The 16,022-nt window shown below is 39.1% G+C and overlaps 1 protein-coding gene across 1 annotated transcript in view; it reads right to left on the reverse strand.

The window, feature by feature from the left end:
- MALT1 (MALT1 paracaspase) overlaps positions 1-16,022 on the reverse strand; it is a gene marked incomplete in the record, with an annotated part of 841,583 nt that overhangs the window by 61,897 nt on the left and 763,664 nt on the right. The window contains 1 exon segment of the mRNA XM_044066161.1: positions 6,201-6,328. Coding sequence (XP_043922096.1) covers positions 6,201-6,328 — 128 coding nt within the window.

Consider the following 16,022-nt stretch of genomic DNA (forward strand, 5'->3'; position numbering starts at 1 on the left):
TGAAACATATTTTTAAACACTTGAAGTTTGTCATACAAATATACAGTGGGTAACACATATACTAATAAAGTCGGAAAATAACCACCCCAAATAAATACATGCATAGAATTTGACAAGTTGTTAGTATATTGTGGCATGTCCATCCAGCCATGTACTCATACTCATATTCATACACACACACGCGTCTACAAACTTCAATTCCTCAAACACATGCCCTTTCCCCCCCCCCTTTTTTTTTTTTGATATAGCAGTTCTGAGCCTTCTCAATCTAAGTACTTGATATACAATACCTTTGGTGCTTTTGATGAATATTTGTTTAATAGCTAGTGCCAGTGGCTACTCAAATACAGATTGACAAAATTATGAATATGAGTATGAGTACATGGCTGGATGGACATGCCACAATATACTAACAACTTGTCAAATTCTATGCATGTATTTATTTGGGGTGGTTATTTTCCCTGTTAAGGACGGACTTTATTAGTATATGTGTTACCCACTGTATATTTGTATGACAAACTTCAAGTGTTTAAAAATATGTTTCAAACTTATGAATATTCATGAGCTTAATTTCTGATTGGCTCTTGTTAAGTATTTAAATGATGACTCAAAGGAACTTGACTATACTGTTTTACACTGAAGAAGGCTGTTTGCCGAAACTAGTCTGTTATTTATATAAGTATCTAATAAATTTATTGAACTCTGTGCTGCCTTGCTGGTCTATTTGGTGCTTTCACAGAAGAAGATCAGCAATAGTGTGGCCAAGTGGTTATCACCACTGAAACCACAGTCTTACTATGAACATCCAGCACACAGCGGGTGACTATGCTCAAATTAACCAACCCTGTAGCACGTTTTTGATCAGTGTTTATACTATACATATGCGGCTCGTCCCATGGGCCATCACACAGGCTAGAAGACTCATTGGTGAAACTGTTAATTTTATTCAAGATATGGTCCAGCTGTCAATCCATTCCACTGCCACCCTAATTCTTTTTTTCTAAACTGGTAACCATCATCATCATCAACAACCTCCGTTTTCCCATTTTCTGCATGGGGTTGGGGTGCCGTATCAATGGTCACCATTTCTCTCTATTCAATGCCACCCTTCCACCTTCTTTTACAATTATGCCTGACTGTCAGATTTTTTTTCTCTCACAAAATCCATCCATCTCCTTGCTGGACATCTGCATTTTCTCTTGTCTTCTTCCCATCTGTCCCAAATCTTCTTTAGTAGATTGCCTTCTGCTTTGCCGCATATGTGGACAAACCACTGTAATCTGTTGTCTTTAACTTTTTCTACAATTGGATCTACTTGGGCTTCTGCTCTGATGTCCTCATTTCTTAGGCTGTCCCATGTATGCGTCCTGCTACCCATCTCTGGCAATTTATCTCCATCACCTCTAGTTTCCTCAGCTGCTCTGCCTTCACTGCCCAGGATTTTGTATGATACAGTATTACTGGTCACACCACCGTCTTGTCCACCTCATTTTTTGGTTACAGCTCCTCTAATTCTAGCTTTGACCACTGCATTCAGACTACCCTTCTCCTCAACCACCCCTCCCAAATAGCTGAAGCTGTTATCCTTTTCCACTATTTTCCCTTCTATGTCAATTCTCTGATTCTTCTGATTTCCCCATTTGTTGCTATCCCAACTGTCTTACCTGTTCTCAGTTTCATCCCATGTACCTTCAGTTTTGCTATCCATTTCCCTAGTCTTTGATAAAGTTCTTAGACTGTGCCTGTAATACCACATCATCTGCATACAGCAACTTTGTTAAGCTGTCCCATTTGACTTGTTTGCTAATGCAGTCCATCACTAGTATGAACAGTGGGCTCAGAGCTGAACCCTGCTATACACCCACTGCCACTGGGAATCCCTATATGAGACCGAACACTGTTCATACCCGAGTCATTGGGTCCTTGTACATAGCCTGCACTAATTCTATCAATGCTTCTGGGACCTTTAACCACCACAGAGCTACCCAAATCAGCTTTCTTGAAACTTTGAAATATGAAAAATTGAACAAACCTCAAAAACACAAAAAACGGCACCAGAACGAGAACCACTGAAATGTCTCTTTTATTAAATCCACATGTAGTTAAAACTACACGATATTAGCCAACACAAAGACTGTTTATAAATCCACAAATCCACAAGTTAAGCGCTTTCTTCTCTGATAAATTCAGACACTTCTTCAGAACAACTTCCATTTAAAAACGCTTATTTTAAAAGCTAAATAAAACCACACCCCCAAATACAGAGCCAATCATTGCCATCAAAAACCAGGCATAAAAATTCCAAAATAAAATTAAAAGCATCAATTAACTTTAAAAGTTACAGCTTGACATAAAAAATGCCCATGATACTATATACATATATATAAATAAAGATGCCCCACATGATTATATGTTCAAAAAGTAAGTATAATACATACATAGCATATCACATTGCCTATTCAAAAAATAGAATACTAAGGGTAATAACCTAATCTAGCTTACAACCCTTATATTTCTAAAGCTTTCAGCTTTAAAAAACATGTAGTGGAAAAAGTGTCATTGAGTCCTTGCCATTGAGTCGCATTCACCTGTAATTGCCATAAAGCTTCCTCTTTTTCTAACAATAATGCCCATGAACCCCCTCTCTTATCATAGTTGAGAACATCTATGATAGTAAATTTAAAAAAAAATGTAATTCCATGCAAGGTTTTACTAGGGCACTGGTATCCTTTTTAATTCAAATATCCCTAAGGTGTTCGTAAATACGATTTTTCAGTTTCCCCTCAGTTTTCCCAATATAGAAACAAGGACACCTCATACAAAAAGCACAATAAATAACCCTTTCAGCATTGCATGTACATTTGGTTTTCAATTTTACTATAATATTATTAATTTTAAATATTGAACCTTCCAAAATATAAGGGCAATAATTGCAAGACCCACATTTTTTCATACACCCACCAGTTGGTTCAATATACATATGTTCAAAAATATTCTTCAAACATCTACCTCTTTTATACACAATATTTGGTTTCTCACTTACACAATGTCATTAATAACAACTACCAATTTTTATATACAATATCAGCAATTTTTTACTTGTGTTATACAGTGTAATGAACGCATTTTGAAAATTGGTCCTCTTCCCCTCAGTCAACATATATATAGAGGGCTGCTGCTCATTGTATAATTCAAGGAGACATTAATATCCACAAAAATGTTGTCCTTAGCATCAGATAAAATAGGTCTGAAGTAACCCCTTTCTTTCTTATTAATGACTTCTAACATCACTTCATTAATTAGTTTACAGAGGTAGCCTCTTTGAATAAGGATGCTTTTTAAAACATCACATTCATTCAAAAATGCATCAAACAATGTCACCATAAGTGCAACCCTCACAAATTGCCCCTTCACGACAGTCTTTTTCTGTTTATAAGGGTGTGAGCTGTCAAAATGAAGGAAACTATTTGAGTAGGTTTGTTTTCTAAAAATTTCAGCTCTAAAAGCCTTAGATGGGGCATGTTTAACCAGTTTCACATCAAGGTATGCAATCTCTTCATAACCGATGCTATGAGAAAAATTCAAAAAGTCAGTTGAAGAGTTAATGTAACCAAGAAAGTCATCAATTAAATTTGTTGGCCCATCCCAACAAATAAAAATATCATCCAAAAAGTGAATATAAGATTTACAGTGCAAAAATAAGGAGAATTAAAAAGATATTTCTTTTCCCACTGTAGCATCACTATATTCATGTACAAACCACCACACGCATAACCCATTGCCACTCCCTCAGTCTGAAGGTAAAATTTATTTTAAAATAAAATGTAATTATTTCTTCACACTGTTTCTGGGCAGCCATGGTGGTGCAGTGGTTAGCGTTGCCGCCTCACAGCAAGAGGTTCTCCGGTTCGATCCTCGGCCGGATTGCCTTCTGTGCAGAGTCTGCATGTCCTTCCTGTGGTCGCGTGGGTTTCCTCCAGGTGCGCTGGTTTCCTCCCACATCCCAAAGACATGCTGTAGGTGGATTGGACACTCCAAATTGGCCCTAGGTGTGACTGTGTGTGTGCCTTCTGTGGAAGGTTGGTTGCCGGGCTGGCAACTCGACACTGTAAAACTCCACTGCCAATCATGAGCGGGGACAGGTGATCCATTGTGGCAACCCCTAACCGGGAAAAGCTGAAAGAAGAAGAAGAAGATTCCTTAACACTGTTTCTAATAGATATTCATATGCTGTTATCCTTTTCCACTATTTTCCCTTCTACGTCAATTCTTTGATTTCCCCATTTGTTGCTATCCCAACTGTCTTATCTGTACTCAGTTTCATCCCAAGTACCTTCAGTTTTGCTATCCATTCCCCTAGCCATTGATAAAGTTCTTAGACTGTGCCTGTAATACCACATCATCTGCATACAGCAAATTTGTTAAGCTGTCCCCTTTGACTTGTTTGCTAATGCAGTCCATCACTAGTATGAACAGTGGGCTCAGAGCTGAACCCCGTTGCACACCCACTCCCACTGGGAATCCCTATGTGAGGCTGAACACTGCTCACACCTGAGTCATTGGGTCCTTGTACATAGCCTACCCTAACTCTATCAATGCTTCAGGGACTTTGAACCACCACAGAGCTACCCAAATCAGCTGACTCTTTCTTCATGTCTAGCTTCTTCCCAATTATCTGTCTCACTGAAAACATCAAGTTGCTTGTGCTGCATCCTGATCTAAAGCTGAACTGCTCATCTCCCGTTTTACTTTTTCTACTCTGCTCATTCATTTATCAACCTCTCCAGAACTTTCATTCAGTGGGACAGGAGTTTGTTCCCTTTGTTCGTGTACACTGGCACTGGTATGCTTATTCTCCAGTCATCTGGGATATGCCTTTTTCTTCATACTGCTATGAGTACCCTCAAGAGACATTTCTCCCCTAACTCAACCATCTTGATCATATCTGCTGTGACTTCATCCTAGCCTACTGCTTTCCCTTACATAATTTTCCTTAGTGGTTTTCTCACTTCTAGGTGGACTCTTCTTTTTTCATCATAGGCTGTGTCTGGGGCAGTACAGCTTCTGTGGGGATTTCTTCATTCAGAAGTTGCTGGAAGTATTCCTTCCACCTGTCTTTGATACCCTGTAGACTGGTAAGCAGGTTGTTGAATCATCCCTTATGAAGGGTGTCTGATGACTATCTTCTTTATCTTTCTGTCTCTGCCTTGCATCCTGATAAAGAGTTTATTTGCAACATTTACTGAGTCGCTTTCTAGAAGTTGGTAGAGTGTCTCTGATGCCTTATTCTTCGCTATTACAATTTCTCTCGTAGCCTCTTTGTTAACCAACCAGTATTCCTTCATAGGCTGGTCCATCTTTTCTATCTACCACATTTTCCTGCACTCTTTCTTTCTTTCCTTTTTTTTTTGATGGTTAACTGGTCTTCTGCATTCCACAGCCAGCATTCTTTATGTACCTTACTCCCATATGTGGCTCGGCCATACATCTGTTTTGTAGTCATCACATCTGCTATTTTGAGGAGCTAGCATTCTCCAGCTCTACTGTCCCCTCATCTTCCTGAGGTTCTAGAGCCCAGGTTATTTCCTTGAACTCTTGTGCTTTCTCTGTAGTCCACTTCCAGGTGTCCATCTGGGCTAAGAAGCCTTCCTTCACCTTCCCTGCAACACAGGTAATGGGTGACAGGTTGTATTGTGTTCCCAAGCAATTAACCACTTAGTGTGTTTGTGCACTATTGTAATCTGCACTTTCATGTCTTGCTTAAGGTGTGAAGCCTGGATGACTAACATACCTGAAAAAAGAAAAAGAAGAGGCAAGGTTTCCTATACTAAGTAACCTGGTTACAAGTAACAATGTGAGAACATTCAAGCTATGTTCTTGCAGAACAGCAGAAAGAGACAGGAAAGGGAGATCCAGATACTAAACCTGAACAAGCCAACTGCACCCAAAATCCTGAACTGCATTCCAGTGCCATCTGCACAGGAATGTAGTTTTGCAGCTCCATAAACTGAAGAAATCAGCAAGACAGGCATTATAAGAACACTGATAGATAAATTAAGAACAAGGCTGAACATGTCCAGTAGGTGCTTCTGCTGCCACTGTGTCTCAAAGTAAAATCTGACAGTTTCAGACGTAGTCTAGTTTGTGCATTAAAAGATAAACTAGAATAAAAATAATAGAAAAAGAAAAAAAATATTAACCTTCTGCAACTTCATCGAGTAGGACAGTAATTTTCTTATCCTCTAACAGGCGCTCTTTCAAGAATTTCATGAATATACCATTAGCTAATCCTGAATGTTGAATTTCAAAGGCCTCAGCTCCTTGGCACCTTAAAAAAAATAAATAAATAAAGTAAATTTATTAAAAGTTTGTATCACCACTACGAGCCATCACAATACAGCTGAAGATGATGGCACTTTACCAGTGAAGAAAATTCAGTACACTTCCACATTTCATTAAATAAATTAAACAGTTGTGTCTATAACTATGCATCGCTGGTGCATAAGGTTAAGGCTGTGAGCTGTAGTTCCTATGGTACATGGTCTGATGCCCACATTTGCCTTCCATGTGACCTTGAGAATGTCACAGGCATTGCTCCTGGGTTGCTGCTGAAAAGGGACTATGTCCAATGGGTCTACCACCCTGCATGCACATTATATACATATTTACACTTTTTGACTTTGTTAGTCCCATTAGGTACTTATACACACACGTGTGTGTGTGTGTGTGTGTGTGTGTGTGTGTGTGTGTGTGTGTGTGTGTAAGCATGTGTGCGTGTGATATGACATGTTAATTGAAAAAAATGAACAAATCAACTTAAGATCTTCAGTGAAATCATGTTGGAGACAATACAATGCTGTACAATAATGAAACAGAAGGAACACATTACCAGATGTATTCTACCTGTCTGGGTGTTCCCTTTCTGCTGTACCTTCAAAAACTCATAACTGGCATGCAGGGTACACCATTGCTCCTGTACTGTGCTAATATGGCAATGTCCCTTGGATTTCAGAAATAATTATTCTTGGGGTAAGATGCTGTGACAGGCTAAGATCAGTGTATAAATGCTGGATATTTCAGCACAGCATCTTGCACTGAGTTTAATTTGTTTTAGAATCAGTAGTTAATATACCTGTAACATATGATTCCAACATCCACTACTCTAGTCTACAAAGAATGGTTCTGTCCTTCTAAACCATGTTCTCCTCAAAATATTTCCTCACGTGCTGCCATAATTTAATATCCTTGTCCACTATCATCCTCTAATTTTGCTATTGTAATGGAGGGAAAGACAACACTGTCACTACTGTGACACCCTGATGGCAGGATGTCACCCACTGTGATATCAGGATGGCTAGCACTGATGGGTTTTGAATCTCACCACTGGTAACCAAGGGTGAAGAAATAGAGTTCACAGAAGTCTATTTCAATAATTAATTTACCAAATACAACCTGGCTCTAAGTGAATGAAGGAAATATGCACTTCTATCCTGGATATGGGCTTGCAGCATCCACACCAAGACTGGACTGAAAACAGGCATCTTACAAAACCAAGTCTTTGTCCAAGCATCCCCAGGGCCCTGTCTCTCTGCTTTCTCTGTCAATCAATGTCTTTCAGTGCCCCTTTTCCATAGTAACTGCATTTCACACAAAGTATTATCTTATACACACACACAAACACACACACACTTCAGATTTCCTGGGAAGCTGGCAGAATTCTTCCATTTCCCTCAGCTTTCTTCCTGGCACAGTAGTAATGCCACCATCCTGGTGGGCTTGGGTTCTCTAGTTATCTGATGCTCTTAAATTAAGACAAATGTAAACACACCAATTAATATCTCTTTCACTGGTAGTCTAGCAGGCCTAAGCAGTCTAATGGAAAATGTGTCACACCGTTTGCTAACCTGCAGTGTAAATAATGATCACCATCTTCTCAGATAGGTTGTACATCGACAAACATTATTTATCGTTTATATTCAAAAAGACTAAAATCACACATTCCTGAGCCAAGAGAACCACATTGTGCTTGCCGATGAGCATCACAGAAGAGAAAAATGCATTACATTGTTAACTGCTTCCTTTCCACAGTGCAACAGTTGGCTAACAACGTAAGCCACTGGTGTTGATAATCAGCCATAACAAATGGTCACAGAAGGCTCTAAGCCTAATAGACACTAGGCTTTAAGACTTTGAAGTTGACTAGAGCAAAAACAAAAGAGTTCAAAGAAATACTCAGTGCTCTAGAATCTCAAGAAAAAGAAGAAATAGGTGGAGGTGAAGAGTAATGGCAGCCCCTCTAAACAGCATGTGTGAGAACCATAGAACAGAGAGACAAGTATGAACATGCAGTATGAAGGAAAGCTGGTAGTGGAATACAAAATACAAGAAGTTATCAAAAAAGGAGTGCAAGAAAAAGTGAGCGATAGAAAGACAGACTAGGTTAAGAAGGAATGCTGGTTGGCTGACTAACAGGTTAAGGAAACAGTCAAAACAGCAAAGAAAAAGGCATCAGAGGCATTCCACCAGCTTCTGGAAAGTGACTCATCAGATAGCATAAGGAAACTCTATTATGTTGTATGGCAAAGACAGAATGATAAAGAAGGGATGCCAGGAAAATCCTGCTCTCCAGTCCACAGGACCTCAAAGGCATACATAAAAAGAACTTCCAAAAGCTTCTGAATGAAGAAAACCCCCCAGCGGATGTACTGCCCAAGATGCAGTCTATGAAGAAATAGGAAGATGAGACTATCATAAAAGAAGTAAGAACAGTGCCAAGGAAAATGAAATCAGGGAAAAACAGCAGGCTCAGATGAGGACATTTTAAAGCTGTGGCCAGAACCAATAAGCAGCACAACTGAGAAAGCAAGTTGCAAAACTTCTGTCTATAAATGATCAAGATGTTGACTGAAACAGGGAAAAATGGCTCCTAAGGGTACTACTCAAAGCAGTATAGAGGTAAATATTTATCACAGATGACTGCAGAATAACCACTCTAGTGCCAGTATACAGGAGCAAAGGAGATATTCACAACCATAAGCAGTACAGAGGTACCAAACTCCTGCCACACTGCATGAAATTGCTGGAGGGGATAATTAATAAATGAATATGCAGAGCAGTAGAAAGTAAGATGGAAGATGAGCAGTTCAGACTTACATCACAATGCACAACTGACCCAGTGTTTGCAATGAGACAAACAGCAGAGAAAAACTAAAGAAAAGGAAAGAGTACAGATGGGCATTCCAAGACATGAAAAAGACATGACAAGGTCCCAAGAAAGCTGATTTGGGTACTCCTGTGATGATTCAAAGTCCTGGAAACATTGTCAGAATTAGTGTAGGCTATGACACATGTGGCCCACCGACACAAGTATGAACAGTGTTCGGACTCACAGAACTCCAGTGGGAGTGTTTGTGGATCAGGGTTCAGTTGTGAGTCCACCATTGTTCATACTGGTGACAGACTACATTACCAAACATTTCAAGGGGACAGATCATCAAAACTGCTCTGTACAGACAATGTGGCATTACAAGCAGACTCTCAAATTCAGCAAATGATGGAAGAATAGAATGCAAGACTGAAGGCACATGGGATGAAAATGAGTACAATGTCTTGACAGCAAAGAGGAAAATCAGAAGAAGCCAACAACTGAGACAGAAGAGAAAAATTGTGAAACAGGTTAACAGATTCAAGTTATCTGGAAGAGGTGGTTGTGGAGAAGGGAAGCCTAAATGAGGAGGTCAGAGCTAGAATCAGAGGTACTACAGCCAACTGGCACAGACTGTCAAGGGTAGTGTATGACAGAAGAAAGCTAAAGAAGCTGAAATGTAAGGTGTACAAAACAGTTGTGTGACCAGTACTACTGTATGGTACACAAACCTGGGCAGTAAAGGCAGAGCAGTCGAGAAGCTGGAGGTGATGGAAATGAAGTGCCTGAGGCTGACAGTATCTACATCATTTAGTAACCTGTGTGACTAACATGGCAGTCTGTCTTGCTTAGCAACCTTTGTAGGCTACTGAACATCACAAGCAGTGGAATACAAATATATTAGGCACTCATTCAGTTACTCCATCAGAACAGATTTTAGTGAAAATGTACCTATCTGCATCTATTTTGCTAAAAATTAATTTATAACTCAATTACTGATGCTTGCACCCACATCAATACAATCAGCAGCAACAATATAATTCCAAAGCCCTTAAAATGCAAAGAAAATAAAGTGCCAAAAGCATGAGAAAGACATAGTTGCCACAAAAATGTTATTGGATGTGTTTTATGAAGCATACTGTTTGGTTTCTTAGACGTGTGGAATCAGTGAATTGAACACAGCCACTTCATCTAAACTTCTTATAGGTTTAAAACTTATCAAGAACAACTTACACAGTGGAAGCTCTCCATCATATTGAACAAACCTTTGTGGTCAATGCTACATCAAGCTGAATGTGGACATTGCCACCCTTTCTCATACATACTGTTTAATTCTCTCTGTCACTGAAAGGTGACCATTTTAACTCAGTGTTCATATGATCGAGAATGATGAACCCACGCTTGGAATAAACCACTTGAAATTTACTGTGGCTCTCCATCCCATATAGTGCAACATAGTGTAATGGCTTCTTTAATTAGAGTTAGTTGAATATTCACCACATACTGCAACATTTTGTTAAGACTTGTCATCCTTCATCAGGTTTTAGTTGAATGTTTACTACATATTGAATCATTTTGTTAAATCGCTACCATCCTTTGTCATATTTACTTGAATAAGTAAATAAATTCAATAATTTTATTCAATAATTACTGTTAGAAGTTATTTAAAGTTTGCAGATTTTGTGCAGAAACTTAAGAAAAGAAAAGGCAGAAATTTTGCAGAAAATGCATGCAAATTTTTCCATTGGCCCTAGACATAAACAAAAGAAGATTGTAAAGCCAAGAAAGCACTAAACCAGCATAAGAAACGGCACCACCTGTGACAATATTATCCACCTTTGCTGCAGTTTTGTTATCAATTATCCAAACATATACTGAATAAGGAAATAAATACAGACACTGAAAATATGATATTCAACAATGAAATTGTTGTTATTGGATGGATAAAAAATGCTACATAGAAAACTGATGCAACAGTAACCTACTAATTATTTTCTAGGCAAGATTACATTTACCTATACTCTTGTGGCTTGGAATGTCTCTTAAAAAGCCACGCACTGAACCGATTTACCTGTCTGGTAAAAAGAAAAAATATCAACAAGATCAATAAGGGGAGCTCTGAGCAAAAAATTATAATACTTAACACCTTCAGGGATGGATGCCTCATAATAATAAATTGCAGATCTGTAAAGCGAGAAGCAAAATCTTGAATAGTGAAGGAGTGCCATGCCTCAAACAAATACAGAAGCATATACTCTGTTGTGAGCTAAGGCTGGTTGGCCCTCCTGATGTGTCTGTTTCTCAAGATACTTGGATAAACTGAACAAACAATACCTCAGATCTGCCTTATATTTGTGCCACTTATGCTAAGATTGTTACTGCTTTTGACTATACTGTTTTTTCAGTAAGCACTACTCTTTCTATGAAATAATATTGAATGCAATACTAGCTCTGTGACAGATACACAAACCTGTGACTAGGTCCCAGATCATTCAGGTTCATTTAGTAACCTGGATGCTGGAGAGGCCATGTTTTGAAGGAAAGGAGTCTCACCCATCCTGGAGCGGGAAGGAATCAGTTAAGCCCACCTTTTGTAGTACGGCTCAGAACTGTGCTCCAATATAGCAGAGCTCCAGTGTATAAACTTAGTCAATTTTATCGCAGCATTGCAAATTTGTGGAAGCATGCATTCACAAGTAGCTCAGAGTAGGTAGGCACTGCACCACACCTGTTGATGGAAAGGGTACAGGGAGTTTAACAAAACTCCTAACCTCTCAAAGGATGTTATCCAGTCCCTTCTACTCTTACCTCTCCATCCTAGCATGCTCTGTACTGACTCTCTCCTTCTGATGTCCTTTACAATGATTAGGTGTGTGAAACGCCACCTTTACCTGAGTTCTTGCAGGTAGTTAATACAAGAGAATAACTGTAACAGGCTGCTTCTCATGCTTCTTCCTATGCATTATAGCAGTAAACCAACCTTATTTGCTGCTCTCTCATATGAGCTGCTTAGCTTTATGCCATCTAATAAGATTACCTCTAGGTTACTTTATGTATTGTTACTACTTCTCAAAGGTTCATAGGTGAATACTAGGCTAACTGCCCTCAAGGACATTTTAAGCCTTGCCAATATCTTGAGGGTAGAATCAAACCCTGTACCTTATGTTTAACCATTATGCCAAACCTACCCCCTTAGACTGAGATGCAGAATGAATATACTGTATGTTTAGAGAAGTACTAGGCTAGCTGTCCTTGTGGACCATTTTAAACCTAGCCAATTTCCCTTACTGAGAATCAAACCCTGTACATCTTGTCTGTGAGGTAAGTACCTTAAGCATTACACTCTCCTTCCTGCATTTTTTTAATTCCAGAAAAAAAAATAGCTTGCATTTTTGATTTGCACATAAACTACTATGTTTTAGACCATTCATCCATTCTTGGCAATCTCTTCTGACTCTTTCTACACATTTGTGTGCACCAGCCAAAGTATTCTTTCAATTTGCAATGACATTTATTTTCTTGTTTATTTTTTATTTATTTACTACACATTTAGCATCCACTGGGCAAAGCCCATTTACAGAAAGGATGTGGGGAGTACACCTCTGAACAGTATCCCCATAAGTTTTAAAAGGTAACAAATAAACATACTGACAATAGCAAGAAGGACTGCAGTATCAGACACATCAAGGTTCATACACAAAAGTGCTGCATACATAATACAGCATTATACAATGACCCCCCATTAACATTCCAAAACATGCATGCTGATCGGTCAGCGTGCACGTTGTAAATCAGACTTATACTAATGGAAAAAGGTCCGGTCGCACGGACTTTTTCCATTAGTATAAGTCTTTTTTTACACACTGTCTCACTATGTTAAAAGAGTTTAACATAGGGAGACAGCTGTCTCGCTATGTTAAACCCATTTAACATAGCAAGACAACTTTGAAAAAAGCAACGGAGAAAGCAAGATCTCCATTGCTTTTTACAAACTGTCTTGCTAAGTTAAATGGGTTTAACATGGTGAGACAGCTTTACAAAAGCAACGGAGATTATCCGTTGCTTTTTTTAAAGCTGTCTCGCTATGTTAAACTCCTTTAACACAGCGAGACAGTTCGTAAAAAGCAACAGAGATCTTGCTTTCTCCGTTGCTTCTGCCCACAGCTCTGATGTACTGCGTAAGCATACGCATGCGCAGTACATCAGAACTGCCGCAGAATACCAGACAGCTGTGGAAGGGCAGCAAGGAAGCATTATACAATGCCATTATTTAAGAAAAGTAATTATTTTTTTTCTTAAATAATGTCATTGTATAATAGCAATAACCCACTTCTGGGTGTGGATAATGCTGGATTTACCCACGGTTGTCTTTGTTTGGCCACTTGGGCTTCGTCCTCATGACCAAACCACACCAACCGTGGGTAAATCCAGCATTACCCACACCCAGGCGTGGGTTATTGCTATATTATACAACGACCCCCTGTTAATATTCAAAAATGTGCACGCTGATTGGTCAGCGTGCACGTTGTAAATCAGTTATAGTAATGGAAAAAGGTCCGGTCCACCGGACTTTTTCCATTACTATAACTCTTTTTTTTACAGCAACGGAGAATGCAAGATCTCTGTTGTTTCACACTGTCTCGCTATGTTAAACTGGTTTAACATAGCGAGACAGCTTTAAAAAAAGCAACGGAGATTCTCAGTTGCTTTTTTTTAAAGCTGTCTCGCTATGTTAAACTCCTTTAACATAGTGAGACAGTTTGTAAAAAGCAAAGGAGATCTTGCTTTCTCCGTTGCTTTTTCTCAAAACTGTCTTGCTATGTTAAATGGGTTTAACATAGTGAGACAGCTTTAAAAAAAGCAACGGAGATTCTCTGTTGCTTTTTTTTAAAGCTGTCTCGCTATGTTAAACCCATTTAATATAGCAAAACAGTTTGTAAAAAGCAACGGCGATCTTGCTTTCTCCACTGCTTTTGCCCACAGCTCTGATGTACTGCGTAGGCATACGCATGCGCAGTACATCAGAACTGCCGCAGAATACCAGACAGCTGTGGAAGGGCAGCAAGGTGGCATTATACAATGCCATTATTTAAGAAAAGTAATTATTTTTTTTCTTAAATAATGTCATTGTATAATAGCAATAACCCACTTCTGGATGTGGGTAATGCTGGATTTACCCACTGTTGGCTTTATTTGGCCACTTGGGCTTCGCCCTCATGACCAAACCACACCAACCTTGGGTAAATCCAGCATTACCCACACCCAGGCGTGGGTTATTGCTATATTAATCAGCCAGCATGTTAAAATACACAGTGGAAAAACTGTTAAAAAAATGAATGGAAAGATAAGTAGTATTTAAGATGATAAATGAGGACAGCTAAGATTCTTCAACAAATGCTAGGCCGAGTGCACAGAAAAATAAAGGATAGGAAGTGATTTACTTATTCATTACTTTTTTTACTTGCTCATTTATTTATATTTTTTCAGCGAGCCCATTGGTTAAAGTACATTTACAGCAGAGACCAGATAAGGCACATATAATGCACAGTAACATTATTAACAAAAATGCACTATATAAACATAATTGCTACATACACAAAGATAAGTATCCATATAACAATATACAAAAACTATTATTACAATGAAGAAGATGCTACAAGTGTTAAAAGCAAATCAGAAAAAGTTAAAAAACTTTGTGCACACAATATTTACATACTGACAACTATTCTTTGGCTACATCATTAGCGACACTATTATTTAAGCAAAACAGTGATAGTAATAATCCTCAAAGAACAAACTCAACATGCGAGATATGTATATACATAATGCCTCTGGATGCAAAACTTGCATACAAGCACTCAAAATAACAATCTGGTTGCCAGAAATGGGCACACTCCACTTATGATTACTTATGCTAAGGCACTTAAATGCAACGTTCCCAAAGACCTAGACATTCCACTTGCAAATATTATCCTCATAAAACTCAAAAGCAACATCAGTGAGTCCTCAAGGTCATCTTTCACAGGCTAACCTTTGTCTGCCTATGCACAGGCAGGACTGGGGACAGCAGGCAGACTCGGCTGCTGCAGGCCAAATTGACTAGTGCCAAACCACATCCTGCATTACAGCTGATCTGCAGACACAGACTGAAAGAGGAAAAAAATGAGAAAGAAAAACAAATGCAACACATTAATACGTAACACTTCTATATCAATTTTCAGTGATATGTCTACATTTTACATTTACCTCACTGCCTGGAAAGCCAGCCATTTCTCCTTACATAGGACTTCTGACTGAATCTTTTCCACTCAAAGACAGTAATCAGTAAAATATGCCCCTGTCGACAGAAGGAAAGGACAGCAAAAGGCAATAATCAGAGCATAGGATGAAAACCCATACACAATGTGCTTTCTGTAGAATGCTGGCTCTTCTTTCCCTAACCTCTGTCTCCCACTGCTGCAGCAGGTTAGTGCGGTGCCTTCCAAGCTCACATCTATGCTGGCACTGCTTACCAGAGTGGGTGTTACTAGTAGCTTTACTCACCATCCTGGCACACTGGTGTCATTTATCAGGTTTTTGCATGGTGCCATCACTCTGCCCCATAGGCACTCCATGTAATCCTTGTGGAGGAGGAAGAGAAAGATCTTTGTGTCTTGGCTGCAATACGTGGGAGCCCTGCTGTAATCAATTCCTGAAAATGCCACATCTACTGTGTGGGTTAGAATGAGGAGGAAACTGTTGTGCTATACAGGCATAATATCAGCAGACAAGACATGTAGTAACCGACCTCAGGACTGCAAGGTGCAGACAAAAGTACATGGAAGTAAAATAAACAGATTCTGAGCAGTGATGTTTTGAGGGTAACATAGCTAATGGC

This window comes from Protopterus annectens, chromosome 1.part0, assembly GCF_019279795.1.
Source record: "Protopterus annectens isolate FY-2018-M chromosome 1.part0, PAN1.0, whole genome shotgun sequence".
NCBI lineage: Eukaryota > Metazoa > Chordata > Ceratodontiformes > Protopteridae > Protopterus > Protopterus annectens.